Source organism: Actinia tenebrosa, unplaced genomic scaffold (genome assembly GCF_029948245.1).
Source record: "Actinia tenebrosa isolate PJP-AT-01 unplaced genomic scaffold, QUT_ActTen_1.0 PGA_scaffold11__36_contigs__length_13525064, whole genome shotgun sequence".
Taxonomy (NCBI): Eukaryota; Metazoa; Cnidaria; class Anthozoa; order Actiniaria; family Actiniidae; genus Actinia; species Actinia tenebrosa.
In genome coordinates this window covers 8,090,466-8,105,399 of record NW_028292571.1, presented here as the reverse complement: position 1 = coordinate 8,105,399, position 14,934 = coordinate 8,090,466, and the positions used below count along the sequence as shown (strand labels likewise).

Sequence of the window (14,934 nt, the reverse complement as noted above, 5' to 3'; positions counted from 1 at the left end):
CATGATAATTTGTCTAAAGAAAGAAAGAAAGAAAGAGAGAAAGAAAGAAAGAAAGAAAGAAATGTATAATAAATAAAATAACAATAATAAAATAAATATAATAAAATACGTCCAATAGCGTACATTCAACTCAAAAAGTACGGTGTTTTTTTCCCAATAGAATTCAATCTAAACCATATAATCCATATAATACAGTCCGTGAATAGTTGAATTAGCTGAATCCACTTCTGTTTTTTGCCTAGATAGTCATTATTTTGAGAAAAGAACCAAAAACCGTGTTTTTGAGACATAATTTGTATGGGCTCACATGAGGGGGTGTGAGCTTGAAATCGTAGCTGACTGAAATGTTAGCAGTTTTTTTCTGATGAACACACTTTAAACCCCGTTATGGGCATCTTTTATCGTCTTTTAAAGGGCAACTTACCCCCCAAAATGACCCATTTTTAAGAGAAAGTACATCAAATGAGAAACACAAAAATTCAATTTTTAGAGGGGATAGAGCATCCGTGTTCCTAAAAAACTAATTTCAAAACATCGCATATATCGCTCTGGTGGCCGCCATCTTTGAGCCCGCGATAAATTACCGCATTCAGGTGTGACGTCACAACGTCAACGTGTGTTTGGATATGTAGAGTTTTTCTGTAAGCATGAGAGTTTGAAGTGGCTTTTTCGACAAAATGGTTAATTGTTGCGTGCCTGAATGCACTAACTATTCGACAAAAACAAGAGATGTTAGCTATCACAAGATTCCTAAAGATTTACAAATTCAGAAAGCTTGGATTTCTCGTCTAAGACGAGCAAATCTGCCGCCATTGAAGAATTGCTATGTATGTAGCGAGCACTTCGAGGATGGTTGCTTCGAATCCGACCTTATGGAGCAACTAACAGGCGAAAAAAGAAAAAGGAGGTTAAAGGCTGATGCAATTCCAAGTATTTTTAACTTTTCAACCATCCCTAGTAAAAGAAGAGCTACGACAGAAAACCGTATAAGACGACAACGACAAAAAGAGGTAGGTGATTTGTAGTTTGTGTTCGCACGTGCACTGCTAGATTGTCAGTGTAATATGTAAGTCTTATATATATATTAGAGCTATTTCGTGACTGGTCTGTGACTGTGCTCAGACCAAACCAATGCATTAAATTTTTAATACTAAGTTTACCGCTGCGGGTTTAGTTATGATGAATTGCGGATGAATAAGTTATACGCTCTTTCATATGGAGTCAATGAAAGTCCTATAAACAATTAAAGCTTGAGTGTCGTCTCAACTATCGGAATCAGTGAGAACCCCAGTAACTGCCATTCATTGTTATTTGTATTTGTTCTATAAATGATTATGTTTACTTCTTTTTCCCCATAAGACATTGGATAACCTACTGACTCCAACTACACATGCACTTGATGAAATGGTTGAAGAATCTGATATGGAGGTTTCCTTCGATGAAACACCTTCCAACAAAAGGGACTTTGGAGTCCAGTGCTGTCTGGATGAAAAGCTTTCAATACGAAAAAGCACCTCAACCCAAACAGAAAATGTGGATGTTAGTGTTGAGACTTCTGATGCCTGCATTCAAGTAGAAGGAAATTCAACATTTGAGCAATTGAACAGTATCCTGCATGACCATCCATACAGCTATACTGCTCCCTCTGTGCCCATGAGTGTGTCACCACAAAAGTCTTGCAAGAATGATGTATCACCACAGAAATCTGCAAAGTCCTGTGGGTCTTTTCCTTTGTCAGATGAAGAAGTGAATCTTTTTTCAAGTGATGAAGAGGATGAATACATTATCTCATCACAAGAAACAAATTCTTCAACAGACAAAGAGTCTGAACCTGAGTATCACTTTGACACCTACATCAAAGAGCCAAAGTATTTGGTATTTGCAGCATGCCTAGGTGAACTGTTCAGGTTTTGTATCAACTGTGGTTCCATCGTAACTGACACCAACATTACCTGCACAGGAAGCATGGTAACGGTTAAAACCATATGTATGAAAGGTCACAACTGCTTGTGGAATTCCCAGCCTCTCATCAATCGTGCACCGGTAGGAAACCTTCTAATCTGCTCATCTATTTTGTTCACTGGTAACACTTTTACAAGAATCCAAAACTTTGCCTCATGTCTTGGGTTACGATTTATCAGTGAAAAAGTTTTTTACCAAAATCAGAATAGGTATCTATTTCCTGTAATAAATGATACCTGGGAAAGAGAAAGAAGAGCCTGTTTTACAAGAACTGTCAAGTAAGCCTCTTGTATACTTGAATGGGGATGGACGGTGTGACAGCCCTGGCCATAATGCCAAGTATGGTACATACACATTTATGGACAATGACTCAGGGAAGATAGTTTCCTTCTCTGTGGTTCAGGTCACAGAAACAACATCTTCAAATGCTATGGAGAAAGAAGGTTTCATTAGGAGTCTTGGTAGTCTTGAGGATGAGGACGATATTAACATCAAGAGGATAACTACTGACAGACATACCTCAATCACTAGCACCATGGAAAAAGATTACAGCCACATCAAACACCAATATGACGTATGGCATTTGTCAAAATCTGTTGTGAAGAAACTCAACAAGAAGGCCAAGTTGAAAAAAAGTGCTGACCTTTCACATTGGATCCAGTCGGTCTCAAACCATCTGTGGTGGTGTGCAGCAACATGCAATGGTAGTGTGCAGCTGTTGAGAGAGAAGTGGGTCTCTATCTTGCATCATGTGACAAACAAGCATTCTTGGAGAGATGCAGAGATCTTCAAAAAATGTGACCATCCTCGACTAACCCGGAGAGAAGCTCGTAAAAAGTGCTGGCTAAAACCAGGATCTGCAGCTCATGTAGCCCTTGAAGAAGTGGTCCTTCAACCAAAACTGCTGAAGGACTTGGCAAAGCTCACTGACTTCTGTCACACAGGTGGGCTTGAAGTATACCACTCCATGATCCTGAAGTACTGCCCAAAGAGAGAGCACTTCTCCTACAAGGGTATGGTTGCTAGAACACAACTGGCAGCCATTGACAACAACCACAACACAGGAAGGAACCAAGCTGTGATTCAAAAGCCGGGGACGAGGATGGGAGAGGCAAGATACCGCCCATGTTTCCCAAAAATGCACAAGCATTGGGTAGTTAAGCCTGTGTTGGAAAAGAAAAGTTATTCTTTCCTTCCTGAGCTTCAAAAGAAAGTGCTGGGATTGTGTGATGGCTCAGAAGTTGACCTCCAGGAATTGATTCAGAAACACCGGTCCAGGTTTTCAAGATAATCTAAATTAGAATTAGCCTTTGTGTACCTGCAGGTCATATGACCCTCCACTGTTTGGTCCTTCTTCCCCTCCCTCAAGTCCCAATCCCCCTCTGCTTTGCAGGCTATCTTTGGACAGTCGTGTAAAATACTGGTAAAAGATATCCCTTAATGAAAAAAGCTCCCAGATATGGAAAGGTACACGACAGACCCAAGTATAAATGCTATATACAAAATATGTAATTTTTAAAAATGACAAGGGGACCTGATGAAACGGGCAGATAAGTATGCAGTACCTTTTAGATGTTCAAATGAAAATTTTATTAAAATATTATTTCCATTTAGGTAAGAATTGACTGTAAAAAAGAGGTCTTTTCTTTACCTATCTACACTACCTTATATATGGGAGTCTCCCCCAGTATGAATATATTAAAGAAAAATATCCAATTGAATGGTGACATTTGCTTCAGCATATTTAACTTTTTTGCTGCCAGGACTCGTATAACTGCAAATTTTGCTTGGTTGGCTAGTGATCGTGTTCACTAGTGCTTTGTACACTAGGTTCACTATTCAGCTGGGTATTTTGTTTAGTGTGTTTTTAATAATAAAATATGTAAAACATTCAAAAAATGTTTGTACCAACAAAAAACTTTTTATATAAAAAAGAAATTTATATAACACACCTTTCCGTGTACTGCATCCTAAATGAATACATGATTCTTATGCATATTGGTCTCAGCTTTTTCTAGTCTATGTTTTTGTTTTCAATTATCTTGCAATTAAATATGCCAAAAAATTGCAATTCCAGGAATTTTTCCTGATAGAAAAAAATCCACTCTGTATAGTAACTGAAGTAAGGAATAAATAAAATGTATATATTCACTCCATGCAACATTATATCAAGCTAATCATCTGCATAATGAAAACCCTCAAACTGAAAGTCCTCCTCTAGTCCAGGAGGAGGGAAGTGTGCTCTGATGCACATGACAGCACAAGAGGGCAGAACAACCCGAACTTCCTTTCCAAGAACTCCCCAGCACCATCTTGCTAGTTGTCTATATGCAATGTGTCTGTACTGCTTCTGCTCTGGGCCTTCATAAGCATCTCTGTATTGCTGTTTGTACTGAGCCCATGCGGTTCGAAGAACATACTTATTGCCACAAACAGGTAAGAATCCAGGATGTTGAGTAATGCATGGTGGTGGTTCATCAGCATCTCCATCTTCAACAACAGACTGGCATGTTGCAACTACTTTTTGGATTTCTTGGCAACAAATGCATTCAGCTATTGTGTCCATAATTTGGCAGCTACCACAGGTACACCTATTAACAAATAAAACAATCCTTAGTATTTTTGAACACTATCAATGATTGTCCCAAGTGAGAGTATATACACAAATTGTGACACAACTATATCCCTGAATCTGTGTCCTACAGTATATAACTTATTGACAACCAAGCGATGTTTAATTGTGACAGTTGGTTTTGCTTTTGGTTGCAAAGGTCGTGAGGCAGATTAAAATGCATAAATATACAGTGCAAGAAAGTGGTAAACACGACTGTAAAAAATGGATACGTAGTTGAGTTTTATCGTGATAAGAAAGAAGTAAAACTTACCAATCTGAATTTGTTAGTCGATTGTTCTCTTGTTCATCGTCTTCAATAATGTCACTGTCAGATCCTTCTCTGAACTCTTCATCTGAGGAGATTTCTATTTCTGGTTCGAACTGATATGGCCGTAAAACAAACTCGTCCGTTTCTAAAAATTCTTGAGCAAAATCGTCTCTCGAGCTGTCCGAGTCTTCGGAAAAAGAATTAGACTCTGACATGCCTTTAATTGAATGACCAGGCCGTATTTCGTTCGTAAAATATTGAGTAAAACGTCTCAGAAACAGGGGAAGAAGTCAACCAAACGCTCGTAAACAACTTGACGCCGTGAACTCTTATGACGTTGTGACGTCATTACCTGTTTTTCTGAGCCCGCGATAAAAGTGCAAGATGGCGGCCACCAGAGCGATATATGCGATGTTTTGAAATTATTTTTTTAGGAACACGGATGCTCTATCCCCTCTAAAAATTGAATTTTTGTGTTTCTCATTTGATGTACTTTCTCTTAAAAATGGGTCATTTTGGGGGGTAAGTTGCCCTTTAAACCTCTAGGTCCACAAAAACCTTGATCAAAATGATCCTTACGATGGGGGATTCATTTTTTAAGAACTATTTTGGCCCTTCCTCTACGATATCTATGACCGAAATTTTCGTGCAGAAAAGTATTTGCTTGCAGAACATTTTTTTCTGCCATGTTATGTCAAGGTTTTTACCGGCGTAGGACTCGGGCGAGAAATAATTTCGACCTTACTACTCTCCCGTACAGGACTTTTGTAACGCGTACACGACCCACCACCAGCCACCCCACAAGGGTATTTTTCTCTTGAAAAATCTTTCACAAAGCTCTGTATGGTGTACATTTTTTCGCTTATGTGGTTGGTTTTACTTGAAAAATGGAAGATAACTTCAGATACTTCAACACGATATGAGGTTTAGTTAAAATTACAATGGATCTTACTTTTTCAGGACAAAACTGCATTATCATGGAAGCTGGTAAGCAAAAATCAATGCTTAATTTTTATGCTTTTCGTTTTAGAAGTCCTGAATGTGAATGAAAATATTTTCAATGAATGAATTATCAGTTTAGCTAACACCAGTTTGGTTTCGTAGTTTATAGGGCCTGGCAAAAAAGTAAATGATTCAATAGTTGAGTAATCAAGCTCAGGAGCGACGTATATTCCTGCCGGGCTTGAAATTGGAACCGTTAGAGGCGTTGTCATGCACTTCATTCTTGGTCCCATTTTCATGTATGGGGGAAAACTTTGCGTGCGCTAATCGATTGTAGATTGATTTTGTCCCTAACAGTAAACTAAATTCAATGTATTTTTAGCGCAATCGAATCGATATAATCTATTGATTTGTAGCGCTTGCACTCCGATAAGCATTATGACATAAATACGCGCGCTCCCCGTTACTTAGCATAAGTTTAGTTTAGTTTAGCTTAGTTTAGTTTATTTGACACAATATAAACACCCTATTCACACGATCTAAATGGCTAATACCCAGCTAAACTAAATGTAGATCAATGGGTCGAAGCCGTCTTAAATGATCATCTAAGTCATCTGAGCAACTAATTACAGATTCATATACAATTCGACCAATCAAATCTTTTCACTGGTGAATCTTGGTATATCTAACTATAAGGACTCCATTTAAATTTAACAACAATAACACAGTAATCTATGAAGATTTAAGCTTATGATGCGTCGATTAAAACCCGTTTCATTGAAAGTCAAGAATGTTGGGCGCGATGGAAAAAAGGCAACAGTATTTATTCCACTGAGAGTTGATCCTGGAAAGCCGGAGTCTCAAAAGGACAATCGAAATCAAGAAAGCAGCGAGGATACAGCAGAACAAATTAAAGCCAAAACATCCCTCTCGACGATCTTTATAACCAGGCATCTGAATTTAAAACACAACATCAAAAACGTATTTTAAGCATTTCTGATAACTGGGATAAAGTACGAGAGAATTTATTAAGTTCTTATATAAAAGAACAGCAACTGCCAGAAAATGTGCGGTGCGTAAACTGCGTCGATGCTATCGCTACGACACGATGTAAATACTGTGGCCCTCACCAGTTCTTTTGTGCGGGATGTGCAAAATCACTACATTGCAACAGAAACAAATTTCATGTACTTGAGCAATGGAAGGCATGTCCTTAAATTAAATTTGTGATAGATTCCATTGAGAATTCATTTAGTCAGTTGAACGATATCATAATTAGCAACTTTCTTTTTGTTCTTGACAGGAGGGAGTATTTGTTCCGCTATACAATGACGACTAAACTGTTTAGACTCTTGGATGCCTCAGGTAATCTATAATATATATTTATTTATTATTGGGACACCTATTAATTTCTGTAAATACTATGCATTTCAGGAAATCATCACCTAAAGTATGTTGAAGTTTGTGACTGTTAGCCACAAGCAGTATCACTGTTGAAATGTCAGTTTTGGCCAGGATCACCAGCCAATCCCACTACAGGATTTAGCTTCAACCTAATGGAACTTGCTGAGAAGGTCTTCCTTCATTGTCAAGTGTCCCTATTAAACTTCTCAGAAGTCATTTCAGAACTGAATCCTCAACTGCAACCAACACATGTAGGTTTTATATGGTACCACCCTTTGTGTCAAAGTATTTTATAAAATCTTGGGTCAAAAATAAATGGTGATAGTTTATTTTGTTTTTTAATTATGGTTTAACTTATATGTATTTTAGGTGAATTCAATTTATAATATACTGAATTCAGATTGCTTTGAAGAATTCAGGTATTTGTATATAAACTGTTTAGAGTAATCAAACTTGCCATGCAAAATAGTGCCTCCCATTAATACGTATGTCCAAAAAGTAAAGGCTAGAAATGAAAGTTCTACTCTACATTAAACTGATATTTTCTTTCAATTAACATTCACTTATTGACTTGCTGAACATTTTTATCGAAGTAACAATATTGAACTGTTTTTTTTTTCACATGTAGGCACTTCATGATGTATGAATACAGGCATTTGACAAAGTATGTTAAAGACCTCTACAATGGCGCATTGTGTCCTTTATGTCCAACGGTAACTATTTTCGTATTATAACTATCATAAATATCATGATTCTATTAGTTGGAAGTGCATATATGTCTTATTCAGGATAGCATTACGGCAGAATAGCCTTTTTCAAAGTGAGTGGAGAGGGGCATATGCATTGCAGCTGTACGGAGGGAGCGTTGCGTGACGACTGACACTAAAAACGGATGCGAGGGAGACTAATAGCCACGTGACCATGGCCATAATAAGCCTAGCAATGAACTAACCAATGAAAGAACTTCCCCCAGCCACCCATATTTACAATCCCTGGGCAAGCACTTGCATGCACAATTTTTCTATTTCTTCAAATGAATATATACTGTTAGATTCCTTTTTTTTACTCTTCTTTGTTTTTTCAACAGGATGGGGGTGTTCTCATTGAAAGCATGGATGGGTGTTTTGGACTATGCAGGAAAAAGGAGAAGGGACATCATTTAGGAACACCAAAACATGGAACACTACTATTTGCAGATCATGCAGGATGATGTTGATAACTTTGTCAACAGCTATGGTAAAGCTGGGGCAGAGATGGAACAGGTAAAAACCTCTCCGATCTACTTCAGATTATTCATGCATGGCCATGTATTTTTTTGTTGTATCCCACAGCAGACAAATTTTCCACTCTTTTTGTTACATTCAGAGAAAAAATTACATCTCTTTGCTATTAAAATTGACATGTTTAATGACTTTTTATTATGCACACTCCAACGTCACTCCATTGAAAGGGCATTTATCTATGACTGTTTTTTATTCCTTATTTTTTACAGAACTGTAGTAAATTCCATGCCGGAGAGGTTCTAACTGCTTTGAGATCCAAGGGGGAAAACAAGCTCTTTGATGAGAAAGGTGTCTTCGGCCGAGTATGCCAACACGATTTTCCTAAAGGATTTCATAACCTAAAGCATGGTGAAAGGTAAGAAGCTGTAACTTAATAATTAATATCAAGGATTAGGCCGTTCATTTTTCGCAGATGTAAAATAACAGAATACCAAATTATCATAAATATATGGCATTGCCAAGCAATGTATGATTCTTCATGTCAATGAATTCTCTATAGTCTGTTGGTAAATAATTATTTTTTGAGTATGAAAGGAAATGTATTCCATCAGAAGCTGCAGGTTCTATGCCTTCATGCATACTGTATGTGAAACAGTTTTTGTTGTACTAAATGTGTTAAATTCCTTTTCTCTGCAAGGAATATCATACTCTGTTTATGAGCTAAAAAAACTTAGAAGTTTTAATGAGAATGCTAAAAGTAGAGTTATCATCATGTATTACATTGCTTGTCTTTTGTCACAGCATTTAAAGGTTAGTAATATCATAGACTGATATATAGATGATCAAATTAAGCATTTTGTATGATGTAATATAAATGTTTAGAGTGTTTTAGGGTGACTATAATGCCAATCTTATTTGCAGGCTTATATTCCAGAAATTTCAGAAATTACATCTACCCTTCCCCATATGGTATTTTGAAGTCAGAAGTGGCAGACGAATATTGATGTAGTATAGCATGTAACTTTGATGTAGGATGTGTTGTGTTAAATCATCCCTTCAGTCAACATTTCCAAACACTAAAAGTGTGAAATACTTTGTGCTATTTTGCACATAAAATGTAACAAACACTAAATAAATCTTATAGTGTTTACAAGTATGGTTTGTCTGTACTCTAGCTATCTTGTTTTAGTTTATAAATTTCTGCATAATTTATAGTGCTCCTCTCAGGAAAGCCTCATAGAAGGTGTTGATGTGGCCATAACCCATATTTCACTGCTATGGACACAAGGCATCATGCCAGATGAGAAGAAAAACAGTTATTTTTGTATTGGTCTTATGACTGATGCCATTTTGTATCCTAATTTCTATAATTTACCAATTGTATAATAGCTATCCTTCTTGTGTCTCAAATGCTTACTAATTTTCCCAATTTTGCCGCATGTTTGAAGATCCAGTATAGTCCGAGAAGGATTGAAGATATTGGTTTAACAGATGGTGAAGGGGTAGAACGGTTATGGTCTTTTTTGAGAAGGTTCTCGTGTATTACTAAAGAAATGAGTGCTCACAAAAGAACCGATGTTTTGACTGATGGATTACTTCACTACGGTCATCATTTGTACTTCAAATTTGGTATGTAAAAATTATAATAAGTTACATTTCCCTGATGCCTATATACTGTAACAGTGACATAATATCACCAAACAAGCGGTCAGAATGGCAGTGTTCGTGTTGCTTATGACTACATGTGCATAACATATCCATTTTCCAAGAAATATAATTAAGATGCAGAAAAAAACTGATCAGCTATGATAAAGCTGTTATTTGCAAAATAATAAAATTAATTCATGTTATTTTTATAAGGTGTTAGTCTTAAAGCAAAATATTTGAGAGCAGAAACTCTTCTCAAGGATGTCACTTCAAAGCTTAAAGCAGTTACCGATAAACTCCCAGGTATTAATTTATCACTATCTGTTCTTAAATGTATAACTTATTATCACGGAAATACTTTAATTAAAATGCTATGCTATTACACACACTCGCACTCCACACATGCTTTGAGATAATTTCTTCAACTCTTCTTAAATCTATTTTTTATTCTTGTAATACCTAGTTGAATGTGATACTGTCAAGATACAAGAGTGGAAAGATGAAGAAGTAGATGCTTTAAAGCCAAAAGAACAAGGTATTTTGAATCATATTTACATGAAATTTCTGTTTTCACAGCATGCATATATGTATATAGCTGTTATTAGAAATGAAACACTTGCTGAAAATAGCTGTCTTTTATTTGTGTTCATTTATTTTCATATGTGTAATTTATGTTTAAAGGTTTGATACTGCAGTGGGATGAAACTTACGTAAGCCTCCTTCTTTCAGCTAAAAAGCTCAGGTATGTAAGTGTGGATACATAGCATTCATGTATATATACCAAGCAATATAATAGTATAGTACTTTTAGGAGGATTTCTGATTTTGCTCATTCCATCTTAATTGTTAGTCTGTAGTGTCAGGCCATCCACCTCTCCCCTCGAGTACAGAATTCCTAATAAAGAATTATAAGTGATAAACCAAATATATTTCCTAAACAGCTCCATTTCTTAATTTGCAGAAATGAATTAACTTGTGTGCAGGAGGAAGACCAAGAGAAAGTCAGAGATGTAGAAAAGAAAATTAAACGGTAAGATCTTTTCAGTCATGTAGCTTTGTCAATGTTTAAGCTATGTATAATGTATGAACATTTTAAAGATTTTGTTGCCAAGATTCTATTAATTGTAATACCAAAATATGAAGATATTACTCTTACTGTCTTAATTGATACGCACTGATCGACAAAACATACAAGACATGAAAATTGGGCAACAGAGGCTAATTTCCACCATCACGTGATGACAGCCATTACAGGAAGCAAAACAATAGAATCTTTTTCCCCTGGGAAACTGAATTCTTTCTCATGTAAATCACATTAAACCAGATTCATTTGTTCCAGCCTCCTGTCATGTCTGCCATCATGTGATTGTGAAGGTATGATGGTAAAGTCTCTACAGACTGTCATCAATCAAAGAATGTAAAGATATCTACCAATTTCTGTGTCAGCAGCTTCTTTCCTGTCTCGGTCAGCCCGTAGAAATGAAAACTGGTAAATCTATGTTCCTGTAGAAACCACACTGGTTCTGAGGTCCTGCAGAAGAGATAGAGAGAGTGGGGTGTTGGGAGGGGTTTTCCCATGAAGCTGAAGCAAGCAATTAAGTATTTACTTATCATTCATTTTTGTGATACAGAAACGAGAAGGCTATAAAAGCCATGGGAAAAAAATAATAATGTAAGAGAAAGATGGTCTGATGTATCCCATGTTTTCATTACTGTCAAGTCGCGACTGAATGAAAAAAGAAAAAGTGAACTGTTGCTGAAGTTGCACTGCATGGCATTGGAGAGGTGTTTTTTGGTAGAGCTAAAGCGAAAGTATCTATGCAGGTATTGTACCAAAATTCACATGAATAATTAATGTATGTATTTAATTAGCTTCAGGTCCCCACTCTAATTCTAAAAGGCAGAGAAATCCAAAAACATTTTAATGTCAGGGAATTGTCAGGGAATACATTTGGGTAAGGAAATTATAAAAATCTCTTGTAATGATTGTTGTCATTTTACCTCATAGATGGTCAAGCAATCGCTATAAAGCTTTCGAAACAGATTGACAAAGTTGTGAAATCAATCAACAAGACTTTGTCAGAAGTTAATGGGTTACTGCCTGTTGATAAGCAGATCCTGTATGAAGAGGCTAAGGATCCAAAAAGTAGCCTTTACTCTACGATGACAGATGGGGGCACTACTGTACCAGCCTCTCTAAGGAGACAAATTATTGATTTGTCCTGGCTGAGCAAGAGGTGTGAAGAGGAGACCAACATGTTGAAGGAGGAAATGAGGCGACTTGTTTCCTTTATCCATGAGCAGATCAGGCTAATAGACGAATATGTGGATACCCTTCAGCCTGATGTCCCTCTTAATGCAGGATTGACAGCATGCTTGAAGAAAAAAAGGATGGTTTACTCTAACCAAGTTTGCATTTTGGGACGGTTATGGAGTGGTATTTGGGATACCCCAGTTCAGGTGCCACCAGTGAAAACGTATTATAACCTCAGTGGCATAGATCACACTTTAGCTGAACAGGACTCAGTGGAGCTAAATGACTTGATGTTAATGCAGGAAGATGAAGAGGATGAAAGTTTTGTTTTGTTTTGATGAACAATAATAATAATAGCTATAGAGCGTTTTCACATGACGTCACAGCCGCCATATTGGTGTACCTCTGACAATAACTTTGTCATTAGTTTCTTTTTTTAGGTACACCAATATGGCTGCCATCTATTGTCAGACATGACGTCACAGCCGCCACATTGGTGTACCTCTGACAATAACTTTGTCATTAGTTTCTTTTGTTAGGTACACCAATATGGCTGCCATCTCTATTATCAGACATGACGTCACAGCCGCCACATTGGTGTACCTCTGACAATAACTTTGTCATAAGTTTCTTTTGTTAGGTACACCAATATGGCTGCCATCTCTATTGTCAGACATGACGTCACAGCTGCCATATATTGGTGTACCTTTGTCAATAACTTTGTCATTAGTTTCTTTTGTTAGGTACACCAATATAGCTGCTATCAATGTGGTGACTTAACTTTCTAGGGACGGAGTAAAAACGCTATTAGCTTTACAGTTCAAACCATAATAGATGAGGCGGTAAGCTCGGAAATTGTATAAGAACATGCGTAATGGATAAATCATGAGCCTTATATGAAACGACTGAATAAGAGTGCTAATCGGCCTTTCGCAACTTCAAGTCGCGTAAAACATGAGCCCGCTCAACTAAAAACCGTGGACAGTACCATGAACCTACCTCAAAATATAGTTAATGGAAAGGAATGGTTGGGAAACGTATTGTTCTAGGTTTTTGTTTGACTGTATCCATTGTTATATAACGTTGACCGTGCACATAGAAGAAAAAATGTTTCTGTAATTTGTTTACAGTATTAGAGAATATAGAATTCTTTCCCTAAGAAATCGTTCTAAAATAGTTATTTGTTAATTAATCCTATATGACATTATTAATTGTTGATCGAAAATAAAATTGCCCTTATCCATGCTTTCTTACTTATCATACAGTAGCTTAGCTGTATCTGCGATAAAGGGAGTAACTAATGAAACATAAGTCATTTCTTGGTGCAGATAGTTATAGATAGGTTGTAGCATTTCTTATCTCAATCATAAACACAAGCGCAAAGAACTGAAAAAAAGTGTTCATACTTGTAATTGCGCTTATGCACTCGTGTCACGTGATCGTGTTCATGTAATAAAGAAGCCACCGTTTCTCTCGGAATATATAAAATAAAGGTTTGTTAACAATTTTTAATAATAAAAAATAGCTTATCTAAGACAATTATTTACGCAGTTTCTAGAACCATACTCTGGTGGTTTTTCGATTCAGATGAATAAACCCCGTTACAACACAAAACCGTGGAATCAGGGCAGGACCCCACGCCCCTTCCCCCTTTTACGGGTCTGAATAGAACGGAATATGGAAAGCTCTATCTTTCCGTTGGGTATATGATGGGTTACCATGGAAACGTATTCAATGGATAAACTGAATCTTGTATATCATGTCGCAATCTACGTACGTAATACCTGGCTGCAAACGTCAGTCTGTACATTATGCGCCTATCTACTGCCTGCTGATGGAACACGTCGGGACGCACTTTAAAGTTCTACCATCGTTTGGACACACAATTTTACACACCAGGGCCCGGTTGTACGAAGCCTGGATAGCGCTATCCGACCGATAAATCTTATCCAGTGGATAAATTTATTGGAAAACAGCATCGACTTACCTATTGGATAAGGATTTATCCGCCGGACAGCGCTATCCAGGCTTCAGTGTACAACCAGGGCCAGTAGATCTCTGTGAATAAAGAAATATACTTCTATATTTCAATTTTCTGTTTTGTATATTATACCAAGATGCACAAGTCGCTATAATGTAACTGTATCAACCTTCTTGCGGCCATAACGAAATTAGCACATTATAACGAAATTGTCACACGTGTCGAAATTACCGCGAAAAAATCAAAAGAAATGTTTTAATGCCCTAAATAATGGATTTCATTGTAGATCTAATACATAGGCATTTAGTACTACTAATTGGAACAGTTTAGTTGAATATTTCGGTATGCGAGGGAACGTTATGATGCGAGCTGAATAGTTGAATTTATTCAACTTATACATAGAGTAGAGAGAATAAGAGAAAAATATCAAATGCCCTTGGCAGGATTCGAACCCACGTCTTCAATATTCTAGTCCGATGTGTTAACCACTACACTACAAGGACCAACCACGCTGATAACGCAGCCAGAATATGAAATGTAGGGTATTCGTGAGGATCCCAGAGCGATATTTTTTCTCTATAGATAAATTATTCTTTGCGTACATATTTACGGTGTTCAATTTGTTATGGATTGTAGGTGC

The 14,934-nt window shown here is 36.9% G+C and overlaps 4 protein-coding genes and 1 long non-coding RNA gene across 9 annotated transcripts; 3 read left to right on the top strand and 2 right to left on the bottom strand.

Annotated features, from left to right (window-relative positions):
• Nucleotides 1-531: 531 nt before the first annotated feature.
• LOC148912462 (uncharacterized) lies at nt 532-2,384 on the top strand. The gene is made up of 2 exons (XM_089027252.1): nt 532-1,010; nt 1,360-2,384. Exons 1-2 carry the CDS (start codon nt 678-680, stop codon nt 2,242-2,244), a joined length of 1,218 nt encoding a protein of 405 aa, XP_088883378.1. The 5' UTR covers nt 532-677; the 3' UTR covers nt 2,245-2,384.
• Nucleotides 2,385-3,528: 1,144 nt separating this feature from the next.
• Nucleotides 3,529-5,312, bottom strand: LOC148912461 (uncharacterized). The gene is made up of 2 exons (XM_089027253.1): nt 4,848-5,312; nt 3,529-4,553 (listed from the first exon to the last, which is right to left on the bottom strand). Exons 1-2 carry the CDS (start codon nt 5,057-5,059, stop codon nt 4,136-4,138), a joined length of 630 nt encoding a protein of 209 aa, XP_088883379.1. The 5' UTR covers nt 5,060-5,312; the 3' UTR covers nt 3,529-4,135.
• Nucleotides 5,313-5,623: 311 nt separating this feature from the next.
• Nucleotides 5,624-9,566, top strand: LOC148912460 (uncharacterized). Of its 2 annotated transcripts, none has more exons than XM_089027259.1 (7): nt 5,624-5,831; nt 7,090-7,151; nt 7,221-7,441; nt 7,560-7,609; nt 7,819-7,903; nt 8,278-8,452; nt 8,683-9,566. In XM_089027259.1, exons 3-6 carry the CDS (start codon nt 7,343-7,345, stop codon nt 8,398-8,400), a joined length of 357 nt encoding a protein of 118 aa, XP_088883385.1. In that variant the 5' UTR covers nt 5,624-5,831; nt 7,090-7,151; nt 7,221-7,342; the 3' UTR covers nt 8,401-8,452; nt 8,683-9,566. The 2 variants fall into 2 exon arrangements, with proteins under 2 accessions (XP_088883385.1, XP_088883384.1); XM_089027258.1 differs by lacking the exon at nt 5,624-5,831 and adding an exon at nt 6,468-6,991.
• LOC148912458 (uncharacterized) lies at nt 8,690-13,852 on the top strand. Of its 4 annotated transcripts, XM_089027255.1 has the most exons (8): nt 9,275-10,042; nt 10,274-10,363; nt 10,524-10,595; nt 10,742-10,802; nt 11,021-11,089; nt 11,399-11,433; nt 11,691-11,883; nt 12,068-13,852. In XM_089027255.1, exons 1-7 carry the CDS (start codon nt 9,823-9,825, stop codon nt 11,705-11,707), a joined length of 564 nt encoding a protein of 187 aa, XP_088883381.1. In that variant the 5' UTR covers nt 9,275-9,822; the 3' UTR covers nt 11,708-11,883; nt 12,068-13,852. The 4 variants fall into 4 exon arrangements, with proteins under 4 accessions (XP_088883383.1, XP_088883380.1, XP_088883381.1 ...); XM_089027257.1 differs by lacking the exons at nt 11,691-11,883; nt 12,068-13,852 and adding an exon at nt 8,690-8,828 and having other exon boundaries at nt 9,862-10,042; nt 11,399-11,548; XM_089027256.1 differs by lacking the exon at nt 11,399-11,433 and having other exon boundaries at nt 9,278-10,042.
• On the bottom strand, nt 10,801-12,200 carry LOC148912459 (uncharacterized). The gene is made up of 3 exons (XR_016119261.1): nt 12,061-12,200; nt 11,491-11,590; nt 10,801-10,954 (listed from the first exon to the last, which is right to left on the bottom strand). It is a non-coding gene; the product is annotated as an uncharacterized LOC148912459 (long non-coding RNA).
• Nucleotides 13,853-14,934: the final 1,082 nt, after the last annotated feature.